The following is a 26,461-nucleotide window of genomic DNA, read 5'->3' as shown; positions in this document are numbered from 1 at the left end:
TAAAGGCATCAATACTATGAATTAACACATGTGGAATTATGTATACACAAAAAAGTGTGAAACAACTGACAATATGTCATATTCTAGGTTCATCAAAGTAGCCACCTTTTGCTTTGATTACTGCTTTGCACACTGTTGCCATTCTCTTGATGAGCTTCAAGAGGTAGTCACCTGAAATGGTTTTCACTTCACAGGTGTGCCCTGTCAGGTTTAATAAGTGGGATTTCTTGCCTTATAAATGGGGTTGGAACCATTAGTTGCGTTGTGGAGAAGTCAGGTGGATACACAGCTGATAGTCCTACTGAATAGACTGTTAGAATTTGTATTATGGCAAGAAAAAAGCACCTTAGTAAAGAAAAACGAGTAGCCATCAATACTTTGAGAAATGAAGGTCAGTCAGTCCGAAAAATTGGGAAAACTTTGAAAGTGTCCCCAAGTACAGTCACAAAAACCATCAAGCGCTACAAAGAAAATGGCTCACATGCGGACCGCCCCAGGAAAGGAAGACCAAGAGTCACCTCTGCTGCGGAGGATAAGTTCATCCGAGTCACCAGCCTCAGAAATCGCAGGTTAACAGCAGCTCAGATTAGAGACCAGGTCAATGCCACCCAGACACATCTCTAGAACAACTGTTAAGAGGAGACTGTGTGAATCAGGCCTTCATGGTAGAATATCTGCTAGGAAACCACTTCTAAGGACAGGCAACAAGCAGAAGAGACTTGTTTGGGCTAAAGAACACAAGGAATGGACATTAGACCAGTGGAAATCTGTGCTTTGGTCTGATGAGTCCAAATTTGAGATCTTTGGTTCCAACCACATTGTCTTTGTGCGATGCAGAAAAGGTGAACGGATGGACTCTACATGCCTGGTTCCCACCGTGAAGCATGGAGGAGGAGGTGTGATGGTATGGGGGTGATTTGCTGGTGACACTGTTGGGGATTTATTCAAAATTGAAGGCATACTGAACCAGCATGGCTACCACAGCATCTTGCAGCGGCATGCTATTCCATCCGGTTTGCGTTTAGTTGGACCATCATTTATTTTTCAACTGGACAATGACCCCAAACACACCTCCAGGCTGTGTAAGGGCTATTTGACCATGAAGGAGAGTGATGGGGTGTTGCGCCAGATGACCTGGCCTCCACAGTCACCGGACCTGAACCCAATCGAGATGGTTTGGGGTGAGCTGGACCGCAGAGTGAAGGCAAAAGGGCCAACAAGTGCTAAGCATCTCTGGGAACTCCTTCAAGACTGTTGGAAGAACATTTCAGGTGACTACCTCTTGATGCTCATTAAGAGAATGCCAAGAGTGTGCAAAGCAGTAATCAAAGCAAAAGGTGGCTACTTTGAAGAACCTCGAATATGACATATTTTCAGTTGTTTCACACTTTTTTGTTATGTATATAATTCCACATGTGTTAATTCATAGTTTTGATGCCTTCAGTGTGAATCTACAATTTTCATAGTCATGAAAATAAAGAAAACTCTTTGAATGAGAAGGTGTGTCCAAACTTTTGGTCTGTACTGTACATTGCAATTGTTAGGGTATAGACTTGCGCCACAGGTGAACAGAAAATGCAGTTTCTCAAACTATTGGTGTCAAGTGAAATGTAAAAAATAAAAAATAAAAAAAATGTAATATGTAAATGTATTGGATATCTTATTTTATTTCTGTACAAAGAAGGTTATTGTACTGTACTGTATTATACAGACATCAGACCCACTGGATCTTCAAGAACCAAGTGGGTCTGGGTCAAAAAAAGTAAGAAAAAGTGAAAATCAATAAACACATTTATCACTATTTAAAAATGAAAAAAAAAATTCCCTACACATGTTTGGTATCGCCGCGTCCGTAACGACCTGATCTATAAAACGGTCATGTTACTTTCCCCGCACGGTGTACACCATAAAAATAAAAACTATGAGAAAATTGAAATTTTGCCCACCTTACTTCCCAAAAAAGGTAATAAAAGTGATCAAAAAAGTCGCATGTACGCCAAAATAGTGCCAATCAAACCAATCGACAGTATATTCTAACACAGAGGCGTTCCCATGGTGATGGGGACACTTCTAGTTAGAATATACTACAAACTGTGTACATGACTGCCCCCTGCTGCCTGGCAGCACCCGATCTCTTACAGGGGGCCGTGATCAGCACAATTAACTCCTCAGGTGCCGCACCTGAAGGGGTTAATTGTACTATCATATCCCCCTGTAAGAGATCAGGGCTGCCAGGCAGCAGGGGGCAGACCCCCCCCCTCCCCAGTTTGAATATCATTGGTGGCCAGTGTGGCCCCCCTCCCTCCCTCTATTGTAATAAATCGTTGGTGGCACAGTGTGTGCCCCCCATCGCCCCCCCCACCTCCCTCCCCCTATTGTAATAAATCGTTGGTGGCACAGTGTCCGCCCCCATCGCCTCCCCCCTCCCTCCCTCTATTGTAATAAATCCCCCCATCGGCCCCCCCTCCCTCTATAGCAGTAACAACATTGGTGGCCAGTGTGCGGCCTCCCATCTCCCCCCCCCCCCCCCCCGATCATTGGTGGCAGCGTAGTACCGATCGGAGTCCCAGTTTAAACGCTGGGGCTCCGATCGGTAACGATGGCAACCAGGAAGCTACTGCAGCCCTGGTTGCCATGGTTACTTAGCAATAGTACAATAGTAGAAGATTCATACTTGCCTGCTGGCTGCTGCGATGTCTGTGACCGGCCGGGAGCTCCTCCTACTGGTAAGTGACAGTTCATTTAGCAATGCGCCGCACAGACCTGTCACTTACCAGTAGGTGGAGCTCCCGGCCGGACACGGACATCGCAGCAACCAGCAGGTAACTATGAATCTTCTACTATTGTACTATTGCTAAGTAACCATGGCAACCAGGACTGCAGTAGCGTCCTGGTTGCCATGGTTACCGATCGGAGCCCCAGCGATTAAACTGGGACTCCGATCGGAACTCCGCTGCCACCAATGATCGGGGGGGGGGAGATGGGAGGCCGCACACTGGCCACCAATGTTGGTAATGCTATATAGGGAGGGGGGTAGATGGGGGGCGCACACTGTGCCACCAACGATTTATTACAATAGAGGGAGGAAGGGGGGGCCCGATGGGGGGCACACACTGTGCCACCAACGATTTATTACAATAGAGGGAGGAAGGGGGGGCCCGATGGGGGGCGCACACTGTGCCACCAACGATTTATTACAATAGAGGGAGGAAGGGGGGGGGGGCCGGGGGGCTGCACACTGGCCACCAAGCTATTATTACAATAGAGGGAGGGGGGGGGCCGCAGTGGCCACCAATGATATTCAAACTGGGGAGGGGGGGGGTCTGCCCCCTGCTGCCTGGCAGCCCTGATCTCTTACAGGGGGATATGATAGTACAATTAACCCCTTCAGGTGCCGCACCTGAAGGGGTTAATTGTGCTGATCACGGCCCCCTGTAAGATATCGGGTGCTGCCAGGCAGTAGGGGGCAGTCTTGTACACAGTTTGTAGTGTATTCTAATTAGAAGCGTCCCCATCACCATGGGAACGCCTCTGTGTTAGAATATACTGTCGGATATGAGTTTTCACGAAGTGAAAACTTAGATCTGAAAAAGCTTTTATGCAGACGGATCTTCGGATCCGTCTGTATGAAAGCAACCTACGGCCACGGATCACGGACACGGATGCCAATCTTGTGTGCATCCGTGTTCTTTCACGGACTTATTGACTTGAATGGGTCCGTGAACCGTTGTCCGTCAAAAAAAATAGGACAGGTCTTATTTTTTGGACGGACAGGATACACAGATCACGGCCTCGGCTGCAAAACGGTGCATTTTCCGATTTTTCCACGGACCCATTGAAAGTCAATGGGTCCGCGAAAAAAAAAACGGAAAACGGCACAACGGCCACAGATGCACACAACGGTCGTGTGCATGAGGCCTAATACAGTACCAGCAGAGTGTATGAGGTTAGAGAAATCTCATGTACACTTAGTTTTTTTCTTAGGTGCAGAGATGACCTGCTGTGCGTATTTTGGAATCTGCAGCATGTAGTTTTCCTTGCGTTTTTCTTGTGCGGATTTCGCCCCTTTTCAATTGAAGTATGAGATCTGCAGAAAATCCACATAAAATCTGCACAAAAAAAACACATAAAAAGCACAATAAATAGTGTGGATTTATGTACTTTTTTGTGCAATTTTGGTGCACATTTTTCTACAGACAACTCTGCACTGTGTGCAGCCACCATTGTATTTCGTTTTGTGAAAGATCCATCTTTCTACATATCTGTACACTTAAATATTTTTTTTATTTTTATAATGTAAAAAGTATCTGAATATAGAAATTTCTAACATCCAAATTGCATCAAATACTGAAATATTATACATGGCAGGCTCTAGTATACGCTAATATATATAAAAGAACCAGAACAACACTTTCTGTATCAATATTGTAAATGTAATAATGTAAATCTGTACTTCAGATTTTAAAAAAGGACATTTAAGGAGCAAACATGGACAGAGGGGAGAAGAGAAATGTAAACGGTGCAGATACTGACACCACAGCCTTATTTTAGGGGCTTATGGGTTATGGCTTGTAAATACTTTGGCACACTTGCATTGCACATTACTCCGAAGAAGCATATGAAGGCTTTTGAATGGGTGGAAACTCTTGCAACATAATTTATAACTTTCTGCTATTGCTTCCAAAAGCCTTTAAGCCTTCACTTCTTCCAGAAAAGACAAGGCCTCCTGCACACGAACGTGTGCGCCCCATGGCCGTGCTGAGGCTCGCAATGCACGAACACAGACTGTGGGGCAGCTGCAGCGAATCACGGACCCATTCACTTTAATGGGTCTGCAATCCGCCCATTCCGCAAAAAGACATGTTCTATCTTTTTGCGGAACGAAAGTACGGGGCGAAACCCCATGGAAGCACTCCGTAGTGCTTCCGTAGGGTTCCGTGCTTCCGTTCCACACCATTCCGCATCTCCGGATTTGTGGACCCATTGAAGTGAATGGGTCCACATCCGAGATGCGGAATGCACACGGAACAGTGCCCGTGTATTGCGGATCCGCAAATGCGGTCTGCAATACGGCAATGGGACACCTACGGTCGTGTGCAGGAGGTCTAAGAGGAAGGATTTTTAAACTCACCATATGCAGAGTCTTCTTCATGGCTTGTTAATGTACCTAATATATTTATATACTTGAAACTTGTTCAACAAATGGCAGATTGGATTTTTTTTTTTTAAATATGATGGAAACTTTCCTGAAAAGTAAGATAGTTAACCACCTAAAAACAAGCAGCTTGTTGGATCTTAAACAGCATGACGTCAAGGAGGGCCAATTATGTCAAACTAATTTTATTGATTTCTTTGACTATGTCATAAAAGTGTTGGACGAAGTTGGTGTCATGGATATTGCCTTCCTTGACTTCAGCAAAGACTTTGATACAGTGCCACATAAATAGCTGATACTTACTCCCTGGATACTTCAGTGGATTCACAGTTGGCTTATGAATAAACACCAGAGTGTTGTTTATGATGTGTATTCTGAGGAGAGACAAGTTACTAGCGATATAACTTAAGAGTCTGTCCTGGGTCCTATTCTCTTCAATATTTTTGTAGTTGACATATGAAAAGCTGTGGTAGACAAGGTTTGCCTGTTTGCTGATGACACAGAAGTGTGTAACAGGGTGGATATTCCTGGAGGCATTAGTAACATGGAAACAGATTTATCTTTCTCCAAACAATGGAAGTTCAATGCAGTTCAATGTGTCCAAATGTAAAATAATGTACTTGGGGATAAGAAATCCTCTGAATATCATATTGACAGCTCTGTGTTAAAGGGGTGGTCCGGTTACCATAAATATAACTTGTGTTTTAGAATAATTCATCATCAATAATTACCTAATATAATGTAAATTTCACATATTTACCCTTCAGTAGTTATAAAAGTTTCTTCCTCCTTTACTCACTGTGTTTCCTCATAAATTACCATGGCATCGACCTGTAGTTCTGAGCCTTTGTTAGGTCGAGCATGCTCAGTGTGTTGCTAAATGTCTTGTAAAACAAAGGGAGTGTCAGCGTGCTGGTGATTACTGAGTAGAGGGGGCGTGACCGGATTGTATATCAGGCAACCAATCAATGAACATCAACACTCATGGACAAGCACAAACACAGTGGGAAAGCTAGGGATTGTATTCTTTGAAGTTTTGTGAGGGAAGATCATGCACCATGACACTCTCAGTGTGTTGCAGGCTCACACAGAAGCTAGACAAATGGATTGCAAGGTAGATTGAAACTCTGGTTATATGTATAGGAATAAGTTCTGGTTGGGTTACAGCTTGCAGCCTTAATGCAGTTTTTCAAAAATTAAGTTACCTTACCGGAATAACCCATTAAGGTGGATTTACACGGTGCAATTATCGGGCAGATTATTGTGAATGAACATTCCTGTGAACGCTCATTACCGACAATCTGCCCTTGAAAATGAATGAGCTGGTGCCTAAATTATCGTTTATGGGCAGCAGATTCCCGTCTAAACAACACTCGCCTTCCCAGAAACAGTGCAGCTGTATGAGGACAAGCAATAGCAATAACGATCCCTCGCTGCATGTAAATGCAGCATTTCACCCCCACTGAACGAGCAGCTGACTGCTGCTCATCGGTCTGTGTAAATACACCTTTAGCGAGGACTTCAGAAGAGAAGAATCTTGGGGTCCTGATAACAGACAGCTTCAAAATGAGTGCAGTGTGGGCAAGCAGCAGGGAAAGCAAGTTGGATACTTGGCTTTATAGCTGGAGGTATAACCAGTAGAAAGAGAGATAAAATGGAACAGATGCAAAGGCGTGCTAAAAAAATGGTGGAGGATCTGAGGCATAAAACATATCAGGAGAGCCTTGAAGAACTTTGGGGTTCATTTATAACCAGATATATGTGGCGTATATCTGGCGCAGATTCTGTCGCACTCCATGGTGCAGCAGAATCGGAGACTTCTTCCCCGCTCACGCCAAGTCTAAAAAAGTGGGCCGGGAAGAGGGCAGGCCGACATAATTTTTTACGCCTGCTTTAGGCGTACAAGATGGTCTAAATGTAAGACAGCAAGGTAGCTGTGTTACATTTAGAATCAGCGCTGGATGCGCCAATGTTATGTAGAGGCTTCTAAATATCTTCGGCGATCCACCGACAGCTATAGGGCTTATTAAGACCGTGTCTAAAACATCGGTTTTATGTTTCAATTAGGTATTTATTGATGAGAGCACAAAAAATATTTCAAGTTTTAAACATGAATATACTTCAAAAGAAATAACAATGCATGGTGACATTCATATTGCAATACATAATTTAGCGCAATTAGTGCAAAATCGGCAGCTTATAAAGCTAAAACAGATTACAATCTCAGAAGGTGGGTCTAGTGATGAATAACTCGTTATGCCTCTAACAATCAAAGACTAATACAGTAGCGTAGGTCTGAGGAGTGAGAGGAGGATAGCCAAGGTTCCCAGAATTTTTCGAAGGTAGAGAAAGTATCCATCCGGATGGCCGTCAATCATTCATAAAATAAGATTCTATTGACCCTGTCCAATACCGCTTGATAACTAAGTGCAGGTGACCTCCATTTATAAGCAATATGTATTCTAGCCGCCAATAGTATAAATTGTGATAGCTTAAATTTGGAGTATCAAAGCCAGGTTGGTTTATCTCCTAATAGGCATAGCTGGAGAGATGTCGGATAGGTACAACCTAAAATGGAAGATAAAAGGTTGCTAATCTGGCTCCAAAATCTCCTAACTACTGAACAAGTCCACCAAATGTGGAGCATTGTACCATTTTCTTCACATCCCCTAGCATCTAGGAGAAACTTCAGGGTAGATCTGATGTAGTCTGGATGGTACTAGATAGGTTCTGTGCAAAATTTTTATGGAAGTTTCTGCTACTGTAGTTTGCCATGACCCTTTAGTGAGTGTCTGTGAACGTTGATGCCATCTGGATGCAGAGTAACTCTCGTGCAGATCCTCCTCCCACGCCCTCATGTAAGGAAGCTTAGCTCCCTCCAGGGGTGCATTAAGTATTCCATAAATCTGAGATAATAGGCCCCGCTTGCATATTGAATAGGTGACAAATCGCTCAAACTGAGTAAATTCAATAGACTGATTATCAGTACAAAGTGAATGTAGAAAAGAGAAAATCTGTCTAGTTGTAAACCGTTCCCGAATAGGGGGTGAGTATTTGTCTCCAAATTCTGACATAATCCATAATTACAGGACCAACCTGGGCAAGGTTAATTAAACACGTATTTACAGAAGCCTATACAGGCAATGAAAACCTATCTTGGCCCGGATCAAATTAATACTTCACTTTTATTAGATACATTGTTAAAAAGTGTCACTATTCATTGTGAATCACATTTGAAGAAAGCACACAGACAAAAACACACAAAATAACTACTGTGGTGTTAAAAACACAGTTGTGGCCCACCGCAAAAAATACTGTATGTCATCACATAGAGGCGATATATTGGGTCGCTAGCTCTAAAGTTGAGGACAGCAGTATCAATTCTGTATATCCACAAGGAATGATATTGATTTGGGATACTAGTGAATTATTTGTCCAATCCACTACTTTGCCAGCATGCAGGGCTCTTGACAAATACGCCCTGGACTAAAAGGTGGATGGACCTAATAGTGCCAAAGAAATAGCTGGGACCAAGACACACTCGCTATTTGTCCATTAGCAAAATATGTGACCGCATGTTAGCGTGTTCATGACAACACCAATTGTTTAGTACCCATAGGCAACAAATCACACGATTTGTGACACACCAGATGTATCGGGGGATTTATTTGCATCCACCCACTATACAACTAGGCCTGTTCTAAACAAACCAAAAAACTGCTTGGTGTCAACTGGGTATATTCTAACGTCCCAAAAGCGCTGCTACCAACGAATCTGGTTAGCAGCACAGAAGGTGGCAATTGACTAATGCTACCCTTTGTTGAGGAGGATTTATTGCATCTACCTTCAACAAAATTGGGACATTATCATGGTGCAGTTTCACACTATCCAGAGGCGATCGCTATACTAATGTGCCCTAAAGATATTGACATTGGCCTGACCTGATAATGTCAGTGCAATCAGACTGATGTGTGCTGTATTTGACTAGAAACCACCGCCAATTAGTACTGTTTGTACAAATCAGATGGTATACACAGAGCTGGCAAGACTGCTGTCCTCATACAGATGTGACCAGTCATTTACGTGAGACGGGTCACTACTGATGATTATCAAGTGAGGGCCACATAACTGCTAGTTAAAACCTAGAACTGCCCCCCGACATGTTTCGCCAGTCTCGCTGGCTTCCTCAGGGGTAACGGGCAGCAATGAATAAACTCGGCACCGGAAGCCTAAATGATGTCCCTTGTGATTGACAGGATCGACTAGCCTATCAATGGTATATGCAAAAGAGTACCAGTGCCAATCGCTGTGAGAGGAGCGGGCCGGCGTCATCTCCCCGCGCCAGGCCTCTCCATCGACGTCATCACAGCGTGACACCGCCACAGGGAGCATGCGCCGGAGCTCCGACTTCGGCCTCTCACCAGCGCGGCTCAATGCGCATGCGCTGCGCAGCGGAAGGATGCGCACATACTTCTAAATGAGCCGGATCTCCCAGCAAGGCTCAATTGTGTCAGATTCATCATCACAAAGGTTGGAAATGATGGTATCTATCATCATAGGAGCGATAATTGGTAATACTCATGACAGTAGATGACAATGTATGCTCTTTATGATCTAGAATTTTGAACTGGTGCAGAGAATTCAAACATTATTTTGGTATTATGTCTGTACATAAATGAACTAATATTCGGAATACTTAGTAGTAGTTAGAGTAATTACATAAATAATCAATTCCAAATACTTATTAATATCTTCTAGTATTTATAAGAAGGCAGTAAATGCGAATCCTTCGTTCAAACCCTTTGGATTCAAGCTATCAAGGCGGTAAATCCACCTGGTTTCCTCTTGTAAAAGAATGGCGTCCAAATCACCTTTCCTTGCTCCCAAAGTTTTTTTGCAGATGCCCCAAAACTTCAGGACCTTATGATCACCCCCATGATGACTTCTAACATGTTTCGAGATGGATGTGTCTGCAAGAGTGTTTATACTGCTAATGTGTTGACACATCCTTCTCCTAAATTCTTGGGAGGTCTTGCCAACGTAGATTTTGAGACAAGGACATTGAATTGCATAAACAATGCCTTTAGTTTTACAATTGATGTATTGTTTGATCTGATATTCTTTTTTATCAACAGGATTTATGAAGGACCGACATTTTTTCACAAGCGGGCAAAAGACACAGTTACCACACGGGTAAGTGCCAGTGACATTTGATTTCAACCAAGTTGTCTTTTGTGGTTCTGGACGAAAGAAGCTGTGGACTAATACGTCCTTTAAATTTCTTCCACGATGGTAGGTTACACTGGGATTAGCTGTAATAACAGCCCTCAAATCATTGTCAGCCCATAGGACATGCCAATGCTTCCTAAGGATCCCGAACACTTTTTTTTATTTTGTGCATCAAAGGTACCTATACATCTGACAATGGGCATCTTTGAGGCCTTGGGTGAATTAGTCAGAAGCTCCGTTCTACTAGTCCTCCTTGCCCGAGCATAGGCATGATGTAGGCAAGGCAAGGAGGACTAGTAGAACGGAGCTTCTGACTAATTCACCCAAGGCCTCAAAGATGCCCATTGTCAGATGTATAGGTACCTTTGATGCACAAAATAAAAAAGTGTTTGGGATCCTTAGGAAGCATTGGCATGTCCTATGGGCTGACAATGATTTGAGGGCTGTTATTACAGCTAATCCCAGTGTAACCTACCGTCGTGGAAGAAATTTAAAGGACGTATTAGTCCACAGCTTCTTTCGTCCAGAACCACAAAAGACAACTTGGTTGAAATCAAATGTCACTGGCACTTACCCGTGTGGTAACTGTGTCTTTTGCCCGCTTGTGAAAAAATGTCGGTCCTTCATAAATCCTGTTGATAAAAAAGAATATCAGATCAAACAATACATCAATTGTAAAACTAAAGGCATTGTTTATGCAATTCAATGTCCTTGTCTCAAAATCTACGTTGGCAAGACCTCCCAAGAATTTAGGAGAAGGATGTGTCAACACATTAGCAGTATAAACACTCTTGCAGACACATCCATCTCGAAACATGTTAGAAGTCATCATGGGGGTGATCATAAGGTCCTGAAGTTTTGGGGCATCTGCAAAAAAACTTTGGGAGCAAGGAAAGGTGATTTGGACGCCATTCTTTTACAAGAGGAAACCAGGTGGATTTACCGCCTTGATAGCTTGAATCCAAAGGGTTTGAACGAAGGATTCGCATTTACTGCCTTCTTATAAATACTAGAAGATATTAATAAGTATTTGGAATTGATTAGCTATGTAATTACTCTAACTACTACTAAGTATTCCGAATATTAGTTCATTTATGTACAGACATAATACCAAAATAATGTTTGAATTCTCTGCACCAGTTCAAAATTCTAGATCATAAAGAGCATACATTGTCATCTACTGTCATGAGTATTACCAATTATCGCTCCTATGATGATAGATACCATCATTTCCAACCTTTGTGATGATGGATCTGACACAATTGAGCCTTGCTGGGAGATCCGGCTCATTTAGAAGTATGTGCGCATCCTTCCGCTGCGCAGCGCATGCGCATTGAGCCGCGCTGGTGAGAGGCCGAAGTCGGAGCTCCGGCGCATGCTCCCTGTGGCGGTGTCACGCTGTGATGACGTCGATGGAGAGGCCTGGCGCGGGGAGATGACGCCGGCCCGCTCCTCTCACAGCGATTGGCACTGGTACTCTTTTGCATATACCATTGATAGGCTAGTCGATCCTGTCAATCACAAGGGACATCATTTAGGCTTCCGGTGCCGAGTTTATTCATTGCTGCCCGTTACCCCTGAGGAAGCCAGCGAGACTGGCGAAACATGTCGGGGGGCAGTTCTAGGTTTTAACTAGCAGTTATGTGGCCCTCACTTGATAATCATCAGTAGTGACCCGTCTCACGTAAATGACTGGTCACATCTGTATGAGGACAGCAGTCTTGCCAGCTCTGTGTATACCATCTGATTTGTACAAACAGTACTAATTGGCGGTGGTTTCTAGTCAAATACAGCACACATCAGTCTGATTGCACTGACATTATCAGGTCAGGCCAATGTCAATATCTTTAGGCCACATTAGTATAGCGATCGCCTCTGGATAGTGTGAAACTGCACCATGATAATGTCCCAAGTTTGTTGAAGGTAGATGCTATAAATCCTCCTCAACAAGGGTAGCATTAGTCAATTGCCACCTTCTGTGCTGCTAACCAGATTCGTTGGTAGCAGCGCTTTTGGGACGTTAGAATATACCCAGTTGACACCAAGCAGTTTTTTGGTTTGTTTAGAACAGGCCTAGTTGTATAGTGGGTGGATGCAAATAAATCCCCCGATACATCTGGTGTGTCACAAATCGTGTGATTTGTTGCCTATGGGTACTAAACAATTGGTGTTGTCATGAACACGCTAACATGCGGTCACATATTTTGCTAATGGACAAATAGCGAGTGTGTCTTGGTCACAGCTATTTCTTTGGCACTATTAGGTCCATCCACCTTTTAGTCCAGGGCGTATTTGTCAAGAGCCCTGCATGCTGGCAAAGTAGTGGATTGGACAAATAATTCACTAGTATCCCAAATCAATATCATTCCTTGTGGATATACAGAATTGATACTGCTGTCCTCAACTTTAGAGCTAGCGACCCAATATATCGCCTCTATGTGATGACATACAGTATTTTTTTGCGGTGGGCCACAACTGTGTTTTTAACACCACAGTAGTTATTTTGTGTGTTTTTGTCTGTGTGCTTTCTTCAAATGTGATTCACAATGAATAGTGACACTTTTTAACAATGTATCTAATAAAAGTGAAGTATTAATTTGATCCGGGCCAAGATAGGTTTTCATTGCCTGTATAGGCTTCTGTAAATACAAATTCTGACATAGAAAGCAATTTACCCCTAGCCAGAAACCTATAGAGGGTGCACAGCCTGTGAGAGATCCATCCATCCATGGAGAGTGTTTGGCAGCCTGGGTGGAAAGCAGGGTTACCTATTAGGTATGTCAACGGTGAGATTTTCGACTGCAATGAGAACTTAATTCTAACTGACCTCCATAAAAGAAGGGAAAAGTGTGATAATATGGAATTGGTGCAAATGATGTCTGGGAGTGGGAGGTTAGACCAAGTCAGGGCTCTCCAGGTGTAAGGGGCTATCAAAGACTGTTCTAGTGAAATCCAAAGTGGATGTGTTTTAGGGTCTAAATGAGTTAAGAACAGTTGAGCCAATCTGGCTGCCTTGTAATATTTTAAAAGATCTGGTACTGATAGACCCCTGTGGGATTTGTGGCGGCACATCGTTGCCCTAGCAATTCGGGAACGTTTGTTAGCCCAAATGATTTTCATAATGACAGCCTGGAGAGCTCTTAGATCTAAAACATTGGTTTTAATAAATGTGCCCCTAAATCTGTATAACCTTCAGGAGAGAAGACAAAGGCGGCACATGATCTAGATATGTTAAAGGCAAAAATAAGGTTCAGGAGGGAAGTGTTTTTAATAAAAAAACTAAAATTAGTTGGGGAGGAAGATCAGAAGCAATGTCATGAAATATTTTTACACCAAAAGAGTAGTTCAGGCTTGGAACAAACTAGCAGCCCGTGTGGTTAGGAAATTGAGAGTAAGTGAATTTAAACATGTCTGGGAGATACACATGTCTTTCCTAAGATAAGTGAGATAAGGTCAGACTAGATGGACCATTTGGTCAATTTTTATGCTTCTTCCATGTTTCTTTGTTTTACCATAACATCCAACTACATTTTCCATTACTTGTACCAACAACTGTTACTGTCTGACCAGTACAAATGACTGCACAATTAACCAGATTTACTAATCCTGGTCTACCAAAAGCAGGATTACAATTCAATATATGCATTGTAGCATACAATGAAGGCCCCTGAAATGTGTCACCAAAATGTAATAAATCAATCACAATTAACGCAGCTAAGAAGTCACTCATAGTGAAAAACTGATTCCCATTGAACAAAATAGAATATGTTTTAGACATCAGTTTACCTTTGACAAGACCTATGGTGAAATGTAATTTGACTGTAAACTGTGTTTAGGGTTTCCTATTTTGTTACAGCGTTGCATGTACCTTTTGCTCATCTTGAAGTTACAGTCTTTACACATCATTTTGGGTCTATAAATGTTTTAAATAAGTGACAGCAAAATATAGTTTTCTGCCATAATGTATACATGTTTCCATTTTAGGCCAGATAAATGTTCTTGTGCTTCGTATAAGTTTATTACATCAGCTGTCTTTGATAAATGTTAATATTACTCCTAAAAGGAATCGTGTTGCAGAGAATATGAGCTGTAGCTTGAACTTTAACATATCACTCTGTCTACAAGAAAAATGACTTTTCTATGCCCAGAGCCAGAGTGCTTTATGATTTAAGTTTTATATTAAAATATATAAGAATGCTTGAGGGTCATGAAGGGAATGCACTTATAGGGCAGTCCAAGAGCATCATCATCAATCCTATAAAGGTACGCTAATCGCACAAAGTCAACTTTAAAGCATTCTTAAAATACCAGTAATAGCTACTTTTGTAACAGTTACACAACACATTCTTATGTTGACAAGTTTCTTTAAGAATCATTATTGTGATAATGGCTTCAAGTAGAGGGAATTTTTTTTCATGTAAGAAAGGCGTTTTGAAAATGGTGAATCATGTGTTTCAAATTTTTTTTTCCTTTCACCGAACAGGAATTTAAAAAAAATATTTTAATAGTTCAGATATTTTCAGACTCGGCGATACCTGATATGTTTATTTTTTTATTGTTAAAGTGGTTCTCCAGGAATTAAGAAAATGAAAATACTTAAAGGGGTTGTCTCATCTCGCCATTACTAAGGCGAAATAAGACAAGAGTTCCGACCACCTCCAGGCCGGGAAACAGCAGAGCGCTCTGGCGCTCGCTGTTTCAGTAGCTCTCATTGCTGTGCATGAGAGCTATGGAAAAAGCGTAACACAACAAGCTATGATGTTTCTGAGTTAGGGAAACAGCATAGCTTGTTGTGCTACACTGTTTCCGTAGCTCTCATACACGGCGGCAATAAGAGCTACTGAAATAGCAGCGCGCCGGAGCACATTTTTGGTTCCCGGCCTGGAGGTGATCAGAACTGTGTCTCATCTGGCCTTAGTAACGGCCCGATGAGACAACCCCTTTAAATTTAACTTTATTATAAATAGATTCCCAAATACCTTTCATTAGTTTTAATGGATTGTTTTCTCTAGAGAGCAATCATCAGGAGAAATAAAATGGCCGCCATACTATTAGCACACACAAAACCTGTCCTAATCACACAGGAGGACAAGTTACTTCACAGCACTCAGGTAAAGAGCTGCCTCATCCTCCCCTCTGCTCTGCTGGTCAGGGATTATGGTCCTGAATACAGACGATAAGCTCTTTAACTGAATCTCTGTTGGAATTGTGTTCATGAGGAGACATGAAATACAGATTGCAGGGTGAGGATGTGGATAATGAGCAGCCACCATTACCACAGTCTGTCCTGTCCTTCCTCTGTACTTCATGTCTCCTCATGAACTCCATTCCCACAGAGATTCAGCTAAAGTTCTTATTATCTGAATAATCCCTGACAAGTAGGAGAGGAGGATGAGGCAGAGCTTTAGCTCAGAGTTGTGAAGTCACTTGTCCTCCTGTGTGATTAGGATGGGTTTTGTGTGTACTAATAGGATGGCAGCCATTTTATTTCTCCTAATGATTGCTCCCTAGACAAAAGAGCCATTATAACTAATGAAAGGTATTTGGGAATATATTTATAATAAAGTAATATTTAAGTATTTTCATTTTCTTAATTACCGGAGAACATCTTTAATATATTTCATATGTAAAATAGGGAAAGTGGGGGTGATTTAAACTTTTAATATACAAAAAATAATAATAGTTTTGTACTTTTTACTTAATACCTGTTAACCCTCTTAGGGGGCTAGAACCTGCGATCATTTGATCCCTTGTCCTATTCACTCTAATAGAGATATATTAGTGTGAATATGATTGTCACATGCTCCCTGCTGTCCTGTGCTTTGTTCACACAGCAGCAGGGAGCTTACCATGCCAGGCCTGGAAGGCTTAACAAGCTTCCAGGCTGTCATGATAACCGATTGGAGCACCGCAATTTCACTGCGGGGGCTCCGATTGGAAAGCAGAAGGAGCCTCATCCCTCTGCCTTGTCTCACAGGTGCCGTGATCAGCGTTGATCACGAAACATGAAGGGGTTAAATGAAGGGGTTCGGTGTGATCGTCATTTCCCGTCATTGTGGTTGTGTGCCTGCTGTATAATGCAGCCAGCACCGGTCACTTATGTAACGGGCTCAATGCAACAGCCCGCTCCATACATTTCCTCTGCTACCGTGATGCATGGGTACGTCATGGTGGTTGAAGGGATTAAAGATTTTTTTTTCATATTTGTTTAAGAAACTTAGATATTACTTTTGGCATTTAGATTATGTGACCTCCATTGTTATATTAAACCACTTGCAATAAATGTTAAAGGAATATTCCCATTTAAGATATGGCACATCAAAAAGTATATGCCATAAATATCTGATAGGTGCAGGTTCCACCTCTGTTGCCCTAACTATGGAGAGTACTTAACCCCCAATCAGCATTGCATAATCGGCGACACCTTTACACCGACCAAGCATTTGTATGAACACTCATTAATGATAATCTACCCGAACTTCAGGTAGTGTAAAGGGGCCTTTAGGCTATGGTCACAGGATGCAGGTGGATTTGCATACGACAAATCCATAGCTTTTATAGTACCAACAAAGTGGATAAATTGACCTGCAGTGTGGATTGTAAATCCACAGCATGTCAATTTGTGCTGTGAATATCCTTTGCAATCCACAACAGATGAATTCTGCTGTGGTAAATCTGCCATGTGTGATTGTTCCCTAATTGGAGTCTTTCCGTCAAAACATTTTCTACTTCATGCACTTGCCATAAATATCCATGTGCTGGAAATGTTTTAACTAGACTTTGAGTATTAAAACCTGACAGAAAAGCATTTACTTCATGCTTTTCTACCACGGTTTAAAAGTTAAAGCAGCTCTGCCACCAGATGAGACCTATTAAACTAGGCACATAGCCTGGTAGGAATGATCCTGCAGTTTAAAATAATACCTTCCCCCTCACTGTCGGCACCACAGTTGTTGATAAAATCGTACTTTTATTCCTTTCCTGGCAGGCAACTTCGAGCACCGGGAGACTTTCTTTTTCAGTACAAGCACTGCTATGCGACTCCTACCGATGTCTAAAACCCCCCTTCCCCTTTTTGATAGCGCTAGACCAAGTTGAAGTCTTCAATTGGTGACAGAGCTGCTTTAATTGCAGCTGAATTCTTATGCAAAGTGTTTGGTAAAGAAAAACTAAGTAAAGACATATTTAGTAAACATACTTTTATTTTATGATATAGACACCAAAATTAATTGTTATGTAGTCATCCTTTATGTGACATCTTTAATGAGATTTAAGGGAAATGTAGTTTCTAAAGAGCCTGATGTTCAAAGAACATGGTGGTATCCTTGAAGAAGAAAGCTTTTATAGGGGATGTGTATAAAAATGTAACTTCTGTGTGTACAAGTATATGAAGTATGAGTGTCAGTGAAACGTTTCACATTGGTTACTGCATCAAAAAAATAATTTTTTATAGGAAAGTTCTATTAGAATGCATAAATATAGTTAGTTACTCTACTATTGTCTATATACTGTATTTAGTCTTGGTCTGTGTAAATTTGGGGTAAACAAAATCTTAGGTCACTGTCCAGAACCACAGCCAGCAAACTCAAAAACTTCTATCGGTCTTACTTAGCCAATCCAATCAGTAGAAACTAAGGCTACTGCTAGCTTCTTCACCAGAGTCTGCCACAAGACTGAAGAGAATGGGCTACTAGGGACCCAGGTTAAGTCTACGGTGTAAGGTAGCAGTAAACAGGTCCAAGCTCACTAGTAGCATACCTACCAGGATGACCAGGAAGGTACAAAAGAGTGGTCAGCAAGCAGGGTCAAAACCAGGAGAGACAGGTACAGCCAAAAGCAGTAGACAAGGGGTTAATCCAAATACATACCAGCTCACCAGAAGAATCAATAGAAATCAAATCAGCACACTAAGGGTTAATAAAAACCCAAGCCAAAGTCAGTTCACCAGGGATACTAACGCAGGAGCTGAGAGTAGCACAAGGCACATATGGAGGCAATGACTCAGTCATTGCCTGATTTAAATCCCCCTCCCTGCCTTCTGATTGGAGACTGAGCCAGAGCATAGCATGACAACCCTCTGGGGAAAGGCTCTGCAACTGGTGCACGTACCACTCCTGTTCTTCCCCAGCACCACCGCACGGAGAGATGGCTGTTAGATGAAGAGGAAGGCATCATAGGAATGCGGTAAGTTCCTGACATTTCAGAAGTTAGTTCATTGCGAATTTAGACTGAATCTGAATTGCTGCTGTTACTGTGACCTGTCATAATGCTGAGTTTTGTTTTGTTTGTAAATCTGTTAATTTGAACACTATTAGTGTGTATTCCTGTGTCTATCCATGTTGCAGCACACCACATCATGTTCTTTACCGTACACTATTGCTTACATGGACTAATAATTCCAGGGTCATCATATAAGCTTGAGCTTCGTGTGCGTCTCTTTTGCCGACATGTTCTACTGGATCATTGGACCCACCGCACTGATTCTGCTTTTTGGCTTACAAGACTACTGAAGCCATGGCCAATGGTAAACCAGGCTCGTCTACTTTACATTCTTTTTGGCCCAGTCTCTACAATAGATGGTAAGGAGTTGCCAATAAACATGTAATCTACTTTTATAATATCTTTATGTTATACATTTTTCTTTTGAAATGTTGCAAAGTATGTTACATGAGTAAGCTTGAGACCTCCTGCCCGCACCCACCTCTCACCATTTGGTAGCAGGAGATTGCCACAGCTAGGTTTTACATGATCATTGCCCTTTATAGTTATTACAAGTTATAGATATAGATACATATTCTCAGCTACAGTTAAAGTCATTTGCATATCTGGCTTCTGCCCATGAGGCCCTTTAATTAATATAATATGTATTTGTCCCTAATATTATTGCTCCCTTTATTAACTACAACTGTTCTTTTAAAGGAGCAGAGCAGTGGTGGAGAAAGCAAATTTTCCTTCACTGCTTGCACCTTCAGCAGAATGAAGGATGTCTTTATTCTTCTCAGCACTCAGCCACAGCCTGTGATTTGTCTATTCACATGACATAATATGTCACTTGTATTTCTCAGACAGTTTAAGAAGGGAGTCAGCTTGGAATTTGAATGCCCCATGACTGCCCATGTATTTTACAAAAACCATTTGCCCCAATAAAGTAAGCAAATCCGGTAATAGACATATTTTAGTCAACACAGGCAGACAAACGAACAGGATGGCACTGCTTCAGCTTCCCCTCTAGATTTCAGGATAACACTTTCCACTCTCTCTGTGGTGACACCGGGACCCACAGTCGACTTCGGTGGTGCTCAGTCTCAACACACACAGTCCCGCACACAGAAGATACGAGACGGCACTCACCAAGAAGGTCCAATCTTTAATTTATTCAGATAAAAGGCATGCGGAGCAGGCAATCAAAGCGTGGTGCTCCACACAGGCACCATAAGGCAACGGCCGTTTAGCGTATTATACGCTTCTTCTGGCCTCCTCAAAGTCATAGACATATTTTAGCACCTTCCAGTTCTCTAATGCACTGACCCTTCACAATGTTTTTTAAGGGTATGTTCACATAGCAAAACTGCTGCATTTTACAGTACCAGCAAAGTGGTTGAGATTTTAAGAAACCTCACAAACATGCTGCAAAAAATTCCCCTGCGTAAATAGACTTTCTTTGTAAAATGTAATCCCTTCCCTACATCCACTGTACATGTATGGCGGATTTCAGTTCTTTAAAGATGACATCCGCTTTAGAGCGGAGCGAGCTCCATAGCCACTGGGTGCCTGCTGTTTCATGCAGTAGACACGTCGGCCAAGGTCCGCGATCGTCGGAAAGGCCGATCGCATGACTTGAAGTCCTCAGATGCCATGGTCAAATGTGACCATGGCGTCTGAGACAGCTAAAGCACATGTTTCCAGGTAAGGAACGACTCACCCCGGGAGAGATCAAGGAAGGTATTCTACTGCAGTAATGAGCCTGAGCCTGTTGTAGGCTTCCAGACTCATTACTTGTATATTACAGTTCAGGCCAGCAGGTGGCAGCACTGAACTGTAATATAGTGATTTCTGTATAGACTAATGGGAACCTAAGAAAAAGTTAAAAATAAAATAAATATATAAAAATTCATATCACCCACTTTTCCCAAAATAAAAATAAACAAAAAAAATAATATCACCGCATGCTAAAATGTACTACTAAAATATATATAAAAATTAACCCATACAGTGAATGACATAACAGAAAGAAATTGCCGATTCACAGTTTTTTCATCACTTCAAAAAAAAATATATTTAACCAAAAGTGATCAAAAAGTCATACATACCCCAAAATAGTATTTGCAAAAACTACAGATTGTCCCGCAAAATATGAGCCCTCACACATCTATGTAGACAGAAAGATAGGTCATCAGTATCTGATCAGATACTGATCCAAGACCCCAGACGATCAGCTGTTTTAGACGGCAGGAGCTCCTGCCTTCTTCCTGCTCGCCAAGCACTGCTCCGTACATCGTACAGGGCTGTGCTTGGTATCACAGCTCAGCCCTATTCACCTCAATGGGGCTGAGCTGCGCAAGGCCACATGACTGATGAACGCGACGTCACTTGGACTAAGCAAAACTGCTGCAAGCGCCGCTGCCTTCTCAAAAAGCTTATCAGCAGGTTCACAGTTGTCGGACCCCCACCGATCAGATACTGATGACCTATCCAGAAGCTAGGTCATCAGTATATACAGTACAGACCAAAAGTTTGGACACACCTTCTCATTCAAAGAGTTTTCTTTATTTTCATGACTATGCCAAGAGTGTGCAAAGCAGTAATCAAAGCAAAAGGTGGCTACTTTGAAGAACCTAGAATATGACATTTTCAGTTGTTTCACACTTTTTTGTTATGTATATAATTCCACATGTGTTAATTCATAGTTTTGATGCCTTCAGTGTGAATCTACAATTTTCATAGTCGTGAAAATAAAGAAAACTCTTTGAATGCCCAAACTTTTGGTCTGTACTGTATCTAGGAAAACCCCTTTAAAGTATTCCTATGGCTTTTGTTGTGTCACATAGTTTATTGCTTATGAGTATTTCACTCATCTGATACTCTTATCTGTTGAAAGATGTTAGCTCTGGACAATGTGGCTCTTATAAACCACATTTTATTCTTACCAATGCTTTTATCACCACCTAGTGGTGGTTAGGAAGTACTCCAATGTGTCTGTCAGTAAGGCTACTTTCACACTAGCGTTTCTATTTTCCGGTATTGAGATCCGTCGTAGGGTCTCAATACCATAAAAAAGCGCTTCCATTTTGTCCTCATTCATTGTCAATGGGGACAAAACATAACTGAACAGAACGGAATGCTCCAAAATGCATTCCGTTCCATTTGGTTGCGTTCCCATACTGGAGAGCAAACCGCAGCAAGCTGCAGTTTTATTTCCGTCCCGGGATGCGGAGCAAGATTTCTCTGACACAATAGAAAACTGATCCGTCCTCCATTGACTTTCAACAGAGTTCATGACGGATCCGTCTTGGCCATGATAAAGATAATACAACCGGATCCGTTCATAATGGATGCAGATGGTTATATTATCAGTAATGGAAGCATTTTTGCTGAACCCTGCCAGATTGAGCAAAAACGCTAGTGTGAAAGTAGCAAGATGAGCAAAGATTGTAGTCTTAGGCTACTTTCACACTGGCGTTTTGATTTCCGTTTGTGAGATCCGTTGAGGGCTCTCACAAGCGGTCCAAAACGGATCAGTTTTCACTGACACAATCTGGCACAATAGAAAACGGATCCGTCCTCTATTGACTTTCAATGGTGTTCAAGACGGATCCCTTTTGGCTATGTTAAAGATAATACAAACGGATCCGTTCTGAACGGATGCATGCGGTTGTATTATCTGAACGGATGCGTTTGTGCAGATCCATGGCGGATCCGCACCAAACGCGAGTGTGAAAGTAGCCTTAGCTGTACCATAGTTCCTGGGGCAGGCCCTTCCAGTTACCAAAAATATGTTTTGTAGGGAACATCTTCTCTATGGCCTTTTCCAACCAACATATAAAATTTGAAAAGGCTTGTATCGTGGCTACATCTTTATGTTTATGGCCTGTAAATAAAAAAAATAACTTGTTTATCTGTTTAGCAAAAAAGAAATCTTTGTATATAAATAAACACACACACTTTTGCATATATATATATATATATATATATATATGTGTGTGTGTTTTCTGAGAAATCTGATCACTGCTTACAGTTACTCCATTTGATTAATGTATTTAGGACATATATCATGGCTGAAGATGACAGAAGGATTAGCTGATGAGAACAGTCTTAAGGGACTAGCTGACGCCATCAAACTGCTTTATGACACAGAGTCCAAAGAGTGGACAGCCGATGATGTTATCAGTCTGGTGGATGAGCTGTCAGGTAATTTAATGTACACACAATCGGGCAGACATTTTATGTGTCTGTGTCTGGCACAACTGCAGTAAATCAAATGTATACACAATAGCATATGACGCGTGCTGCACAATTGTCTGCCAGAAGATGAAGGTGGCAGTGCTGCAGGGATTTTTATATTTTTCTGTATAGGCTATAGGGGGTGTAATGTGAATTAAATATAGTGGACAATATAAAATTATTCTAGTATTTCTTTTTAAATGTCCCAGATACTGGAGGCAGAGATGATATATGAAATGTATCCACTTTACTTTGCACTTTTACTCTTCACTGTTTCTGCCTATTACCACATTCTGAGTGTCAGTATGCCGTATACCAGGCATGCTCAACCTGCGTCCCTCCAGCTGTCGTGAAACTACAACTCCCACAATGCCCTGCTGTAGACTGATAGCTGTAGGCTGTTCAAGCATGCTGGGAGTTGTAGTTTACTAACATAAATCTTAGCTATTGTAATCATGAATGCTGGAAATCTAAAATATATTTGCACTACTATGATATTGATTCATTTATGCTATGACTCTGATTTCATACAAAGGCATATGGACTGCCAGACCATCAGACACCACATTAGGGCTCATTCACATCTACATTAGAGAACGTGTTAAAGAGGACCTGTCACCACTCCTGACATGGCTGTTTTAATAGCTCCATACATTCCCCATGTACTAACATTTCTGGAGCATCTATACTTATGGCTCTATGTTGTGCCATCCCTGTATTATTCCTACTAGAAATTATGAATGAATTGCTATCAGTCTGCAGTAAGGATACAGAGGGATGGTAACCAGTTGGGGGGGTGTACCTGCACAGACTCGCTCTATCCAATCAGTGCTGCCATTGTCAGACTGTGCAGGTATACGCCCCCAACTTGTTACCTCCCTTCTGTATCCTTACTGCAGACTGCTAGCAATTCATTTATAACTTCTAGGTGAAATAATAAAGGAAGGACACAACATAGAGCCATAAGAATAGTTATTACGTGGGAAATGTGTGTAGCTATTAAAATAGGCATGTCAGATAAATTGCAATGCTATTTTTTCCTGGAATATGATGGAAACTCAGTGGCCCATTAAAGAAAAGGGGCCTGTCTGGCGCTTTAGCATCCGTTTGATAATGACTATCGGAGCAGAACAACGGAAATGAACAACGTTGTGAACAAGCACTTATGGGGGAATTCTAACATAGAACTATTTCTTCTAAGAGAGAATATCTGTGGCATACAGTGTGAAACGGAGTACCATATGGCGGCATATGTGTACTAAATGCCAAATTTTTATTTTTATTGTTCGTGAAATGTCTTTTTCTTTTGGCAGTGGTCCCTCATGAATGGCTACTAGAAAACAATGCCCGCCTTCTCATCTTAAGTGGAAACAGTATCTGTTTCACCTTCATGGCCAGCAAAGCAGTGAATGGACGGACAGCAGACCTAGGCAGAATGGTGGTCTTTCTTGCGCTGGTGAGTGCTTAATATGCAGGTTACAGGTGCCCTGCAGTTTGTTCTTTCGATATGTGGGTTCACAGACGTGCAAATATAAAATTGCAGTCTTTTATTGTTGGGTATTGAACAGGGTGTGAGTGTTTGAGAATAATACAAAAGGGAAATTTTCACTCACCATCTTGTAGAAGACCCCCAAGTATAAGGGACCATGCACGAAACAGCGCTGAGCCAACACAATAGTTTAAACTCCAAAAAGCGATTCCAGCATCCATGAAAATTAAAAACATTGTCGTTTTATTGAAGACACGTTACAAACATGATGTGCATATCACCAAAACACTGGGTTTACTGTTGAATGCCTGCTAGTATACACAATGGGTTAAGCATAATCTAGCGGCACCTACTGTGACTACATCAAGAATCAACACACCTGTATAAATAATCACAAATTAGTCTATTTCAAGGGGTTTTCCTGTTAGGCTGGTTTCACACGGGCGTTGCGGGAAAAGGTGCGGGTGCGTTGCAGGAACATGCACGACTTTTCCGCGCGAGTGCAAAACATTGTAATGCGTTTTGCACGTGCGTGAGAAAAATCGCCATGTTTGGTACCCAAACCCGAACTTCTTCACAGAAGTTCGGGCTTGGGATCGGTGTTCTGTAGATTGTATTATTTTCCCTTATAACATGGTTATAATGGAAAATAATAGCATTCTGAATACAGAATGCATAGTACAATAGCGCTGGAGGGGTTAAAAAAATAAAAATAAAATTAACTCACCTTAATCCACTTGCTCGCGCAGCCGGCATCTTTTCTGTCTCTTTCTTTGCTGATTGCAGTCAAAGGACCTGTGGTGACGTCACTCCGGTCAAATTTTAAATTTTTTATTCTATTTTTTGAACCCCTCCAGCGCTATTGTACTATGCATTCTGTATTCAGAATGCTATTATTTTCCCTTATAACCATGTTATAAGGGAAAATAATAAAATGATCGTCTCCTAGCAACCGTGCGTGAAAATCACACCGCATCTTGCTTGCGGATGCTTGTGATTTTCACGCAGCCCCATTCACTTTTATGGGGCCTGCGTTGCGTGGAAAACGCACAATATAGAACATGCTGCGAGTTTCATGCAACGCACAAGCGATGCGTGAAAATCACCGCTCATGTGAACAGCCCCATAGAAATGAATGGGTCAGGATTCAGTGCGGGTGTAATACGTTCAACTCACGCATTGCACCCGCGCGGAATACTCACCTGTGTGAAAGGGGCCTTACACACAAAATTAAACAACACCACCATTTAACCTTACTGCATTATATAAGACAGATGATGAAGTTCTGAGTGAATTTTGACTCATCCACTGTAATTGCGATCGGTGAATCCTCACCCTGTGTTTACATACTGGCACAAGACTCACGGGGAGTGTCTGTAGCATCAGGTCTGTCTCTCCTCCTCCTCCTCCTAGCTTGGAAATGACATATCCAAGCCTGCTTAAAGCCCGGCTTGACAAACCTTGCCCTTAGGCCTCATGCACACGACCGTTGTGTGCACCCGTGGCCGTTGTGCCGTTTTCCGTTTTTTTCTGCGGCTCCATTGACTTTCAATGGGGCCGTAGAAAACTCGGCTTGTGCACCGTTTTTACACCGCGCCCGTGACCCGTGTTTCGAGGCCGTGAAAAAAATATAACCTGTCCTATTTTTTTCACGGCCAACGGTTCACGGGCCCATTCAAGTCAATGGGTCCGTGAAAGAACACGGATGCACACAAGATTGGCATCCGTGTCCGTGATCCGTGGCCGTAGGTTGCTTTCATACAGACGGATCCGAAGATCCGTCTGCATAAAAGCTTTTTCTGATCTAAGTTTTCACTTCGTGAAAACTCATTTCCGACAGTATATTCTAACACAGAAGCGTTCCCATGGTGATGGGGACGCTTCTAGTTAGAATACACTGCAAACTTTGTACAAGACTGCCCCCTGCTGCCTGGCAGCACCCGATCTCTTACAGGGGGATATGATAGCACAATTAACCCCTTCAGGTGTGGCACCTAAAGGGGTTAATTGTACTATCATATTCCCCTGTAAGAGATCAGGGCTGCCAGGCAGCAGGGGGCAGACCCCCCCCCCTCCCCAGTTTGAATATCGTTGGTGGCACAGTGTGCCAACCACCATCGCCCCCCCCCCTCCCTCCCTCTATTGTA

General features: G+C 42.2%; 1 protein-coding gene across 1 annotated transcript in view; it reads left to right on the top strand.

Annotated features, from left to right (window-relative positions):
• Positions 1-26,461, top strand: part of FBXO47 (F-box protein 47) — a 167,978-nt gene that overhangs the window by 126,953 nt on the left and 14,564 nt on the right. The window contains exons 7-9 of the mRNA XM_044298333.1: positions 18,787-18,963; positions 22,646-22,792; positions 24,139-24,281. Coding sequence (XP_044154268.1) covers positions 18,787-18,963; positions 22,646-22,792; positions 24,139-24,281 — 467 coding nt within the window. The remainder of the gene's footprint in view (positions 1-18,786; positions 18,964-22,645; positions 22,793-24,138; positions 24,282-26,461) is intronic.

Source organism: Bufo gargarizans, chromosome 6 (assembly GCF_014858855.1).
Source record: "Bufo gargarizans isolate SCDJY-AF-19 chromosome 6, ASM1485885v1, whole genome shotgun sequence".
In the NCBI taxonomy this organism is placed as follows: domain Eukaryota; kingdom Metazoa; phylum Chordata; class Amphibia; order Anura; family Bufonidae; genus Bufo; species Bufo gargarizans.
Note: the sequence above shows the minus strand (reverse complement) of the source record. Positions and strands in the feature narration are given on the sequence as shown.